Genomic DNA, 4313 nt, shown 5'->3' on the forward strand with positions numbered 1-4313 from the left:
ACAACATGATTTCAGTATATTTAGAAAGCTAAAAGAAAGGGCTACAATTATTGTATCATGGGAAAAATGGCCAAAAAAGGAAGGTGCATACCCTCGAAAAGAAATTGACACTGACAGACTATAAGAGTCTACCATAGACTACAAAGTTTACTGATAGACTACAAAAGTCGGACTTAGACTACAAAGTTTACTGATAGACTACAAAAGTCGGACTTAGACTACAAATTTACTGATAAACTACAAAGGACTACAAATGTCGGACTTAGACTACAAAAGCTTGGACTTAGGCTACAAAGTTAGGGTTAGGGTTAGGGTTAAAAGTGTATCCAGACTACAAAGTTTGTAGTGTCCACTTTTCATCATTACAAAATTTTGTAGTGTTCATTTTTTCCTTAGAAGGGTTTGTAGTGTCTGCCTTTTGGGACTACAAAAGTTTGGTGTGCACTTTTCCATTTGGAAAGTTTGTAGTTCCCACTTTTTTTGACTACAAAGTGTGTGCTTTTTCATCAGAAAAGTTAGTAGTGTCCGCTTTTTGACACTACAAAAGTTTGTAGTGTGCACTTTTTCATTAGTAAAGTTTGCAGTGTCTGCTTTTTGAGACTACAAGAGTTTGTAGTGTGTGCTTTTTCATTAGAAAAGTTTGTAGCTAGGGTTGACTAAGGATATATTTTTTCAGCCACAAGGGGTGTCTGGGGTCCTATATTTAAGAGAAAAACTTGGGATTTTTTTAATATAGGGGACAGGGGATTTACCTATTATTTTGTAGACAGAATACCCTCATTGGGATGTTTGTTGACAGATATTTACCAATGGGTTTGACCCATGTGTAGTATATGCATTGATGTGTGCACTATTTCCTAATTGGGCCATTTCCTAATTGGGAAAAGCATTACATTTTTTTCTGCCACACCTGATGTCAGGCACAGTGCGCATTTAAGTTGGGAACTGTTTCCCACGCTTTTTGGGCCAGAAGAATTAATGGCTAGCATGGTGTGGTCATTGTTAATGATGATGTGCGCACTATTTCCTAATTAGGTGACTTCCTAATTGGGAAAAGCGTTACACTTTTTTCTGACAGACCTGATGTCAGGCACAGTGCACATTTAGGTTGGGAACTGTTTCCCATGCTTCTTGGGCCAGAAGAGTTAATGGCTAGCATGGTGTGGTCATTGTTAATGATGATGTGTGCACTATTTCCTAATTGGGCCATTTCCTAATTAAGAAAAGTGCTACACTTTTTTCTGACACACCTGATGTCAGGCACACTGCACATTTGGGTGGGGAATTATGTGTCTGCTTTTTTCATTACAACACTTTGTAGTGTCCGCTTTATTCATTAGAAAATTGTGTAGTGTCTGCTTTATTTATTAGAAAATTGTGTAGTGTCCGCTTTTTTCATTACAACACTGTGTAATGTCCGCTTTTTTCATTAACACACTGTGTAATGTCCGCTTTTTTCATTAACACACTTTGTATTGTTCGCTTTGTTCATTAGAAAATTGTGTAGTGTCCGCTTTTTTTCATGACAACACTGTGTAATGTCCGCTTTTTTCATTAAAACACTTTGTAGTGTCCGCTTTGTTCATTAGAAAATTGTGTAGTGTTCGCTTTTTTCATTACAACACTGTGTAGTGTCCGCTTTTTTCATTAAAAAACTATGTAGTGTCCGCTTTATTCATTAGAAAATTGTGTAGTGTCCGCTTTTTTCATAAAACACTTTGTAGTGTCCGCTTTGTTCATTAGAAAATTGTGTAGTGTCTGCTTTTTTCATTACAACACTTTATGGTGTCCGCTTTCATCAGGAAAACATGAGGGTCATCTTTGGGGATCTTTGGGGTCTTTGGAAAGACCTAAAGACTCCAAAGACATAAAGACCACACGTCTTTCGGGAGACAGGTACATTTTCTTTCAAAGATGTGGTCATCTTTGAGGGACCATCGACAATCTTTCACAGATGAACACAGAGCTTTGTGAACACCGTCTTAGGCTTCATAAGATATCTTTACAAGTCTTTCACTCATGCTTATCATACCGCAGATGCACTAAAATTAATCTTATTCAAGCAACGTATAAACAGTAGATACCACGATGTCTGAGATATGAACCATCTCCGTCTCTCCCTCTATCCAATCCGTCATGCCCCTACACACCACTTCTTTGTCAGTGCGCCCAGGAGCCTGTTTGTGATACTGGTGACGGCAATTGCACATTTACGTAGGTAATAGGTCTGTAAATCAATATGAGCAATTGGGGTTTCGGAAAACGAACAGAGAATAGAAATATGCACCCTTGAATACTCGAGTGGATGGTAGGTTTACGGGGCATGCAGGCTTGCCACCATTCTGAGCAGGAACAATGAAAGGACTTGAAGTGGTCCTGTCCGAAATGTGTCGACTATCAAGCCTGATATTACACAGACTAGAAGAACTGATTCAGTCTTGTTTAACTATGACCGGAACAAGGCGACTCACACAGCGCCCGAGGGTACGCCAACGCCAAATCAGAGCACATCACTCCTTCACCTTGTGAAGAAGCGTGATTGTCCAGTGCAGGGTTCTGCTGCTCCCGTCGGCGGCACTGACTGATGATGCTGATGGTCCTTTGGTTGATCTGGAGCAGGCTCTAGGTGATTCTCAGAGGGTGATGATGACCCTGGCTGTGAGGAGCACAAGGAGAACATGGATGCGGTGATGGTGCCCCCTGATGACGCGGAAATTTCTGCGCTGGGTGTGGCTTGATACAAAGGAAGCAAGGAGGTTCGGAGAGCTGGAACAAGTGTGGTGAGAGGGGTAATGGTGCGGTGACTTACAGGGGGCGAGGAAGTCGGGAGGGATGGAGTGCTACTGATGAGACTTAGTAGGGCGCAAAGACATGTGAATGAGACATATGGGTTAAGTGAACTTGCAGCTGTAGGTGGAAACGTCGGGAAGACAGGCGTAGCTGATGTCAAAAGAGAGAACGTGAAGGGAGAAACACACGCACTGAGGTTCGTGACTGTTTGTTGAATAGGAGTGTTTTTGTAGGCCCGACCATATCACCGGTGAGATGGAGCTCCCAACGGCAACAACGAGACAGAGAGAAGAGGTCATAATAGTAAAAAGCCAGAGGACGATAAGCCAAAGCCGTCAAATGAAAAGACAGCGAGCGTACCACTTGTGTCGCAAGAACTCTCGAGTCTCCAGAGACACTGTCCAAAAGGGGGAGATAGTTCGGTTCCCCATAGTTTAGGTTTTTAGGTCTTCTCCATCCTCAGCCTTGGGAACACATCATCAATACATTTTCAGACGAATGGTGGGGGAACGAGAGGAAGTGTATGGGTGATGGGGGATCAACAAACTTCCAAAAATCAACAGGCGATCACATGATGTGCGGAGTCTGAACTAACTTCGATAATACAAACCTCTAGTAAGCCTACCGCGAACACGTTCCACACGTTGAACGTGCTTGCTATCACCATTCTATTCGTGCTACATGGCCACCACATTCACCCTGGAAGAACATGACAAGGGGCCCGACCCAGTAAACAACACCTCAACACAACCTCCACCCAAGACGGTTTCCGAACCAGTCGGCTTGAGTAGGGCAACATGACAAAGAAGGGGTCCCAGGTATTTTCCATGCAGAACATTACTACAACCCTGCCGCTGCCTGGTTTTTCAGTGATAACAAGCAAATCCGCCACTCTCCTTTCAAGCACGATGGTGTCAACGCTGCTGTGGTGATGCTTGACCCACGACACCAGCACTCAACAGTCGCAGCAACAGTAATCGCCTCACAGTTTGCGGCTGTAAACAGTCACCACCCCACCTCATCTTCTCCATTATGTGACCAATGTCGTCGTAAGCCCTCGCAGCTGTTTGCCCTCACGGCAATCGACGTCCTGGGTGCATCAGTAAGGTTGGTCTTGCCAACTCCCACCCATTCGGTCTTTATTCCGACTATGGGCAGCATTGACTACCAGGTTTCACATACCACCCTCACCCATGAGGTACAGATATGGGTTTTGATGCGTACGGGTTAGGATTTTTTACCTGGGTCATTCACAAGGTGCAAGTCGGAAGGTGGAACGACGAAGGTCAGGCTTAATTATATGGGTGACTTAGCTACATTTATAGTTAAACATCTATCGACTATCATTCATCCTGACAGCGCAGTGTGCATCTGGCTTCTAATGGACACCATATCAGAATGCATGCACGCGAGTATGCATTCTAATTGAAATATCGATAACTCTACAGATTGCCCTGAAATCGGGTGGTACAGCTGAGGAATGGCTCACGACGATGTCCTTCAAAACACACGGCCTCACAAGT

At 43.5% G+C, this 4313-nt stretch overlaps 1 protein-coding gene across 1 annotated transcript; it reads right to left on the reverse strand.

Annotated features, from left to right (window-relative positions):
• Window positions 1–2210: 2210 nt before the first annotated feature.
• Window positions 2211–3985, reverse strand: LACBIDRAFT_325505 (uncharacterized protein; the record flags this gene model as incomplete). The annotated part of the gene is made up of 9 exons (XM_001879095.1): window positions 2211–2227; window positions 2472–2622; window positions 2810–2940; window positions 2983–2994; window positions 3151–3187; window positions 3401–3467; window positions 3489–3724; window positions 3777–3853; window positions 3973–3985. 9 exons carry the CDS (start codon window positions 3983–3985, stop codon window positions 2211–2213), a joined length of 741 nt encoding a protein of 246 aa, XP_001879130.1.
• Window positions 3986–4313: the final 328 nt, after the last annotated feature.

Source organism: Laccaria bicolor, genomic scaffold (assembly GCF_000143565.1).
Source record: "Laccaria bicolor S238N-H82 LACBIscaffold_7 genomic scaffold, whole genome shotgun sequence".
NCBI classification, from domain to species: Eukaryota; Fungi; Basidiomycota; class Agaricomycetes; order Agaricales; family Hydnangiaceae; genus Laccaria; species Laccaria bicolor.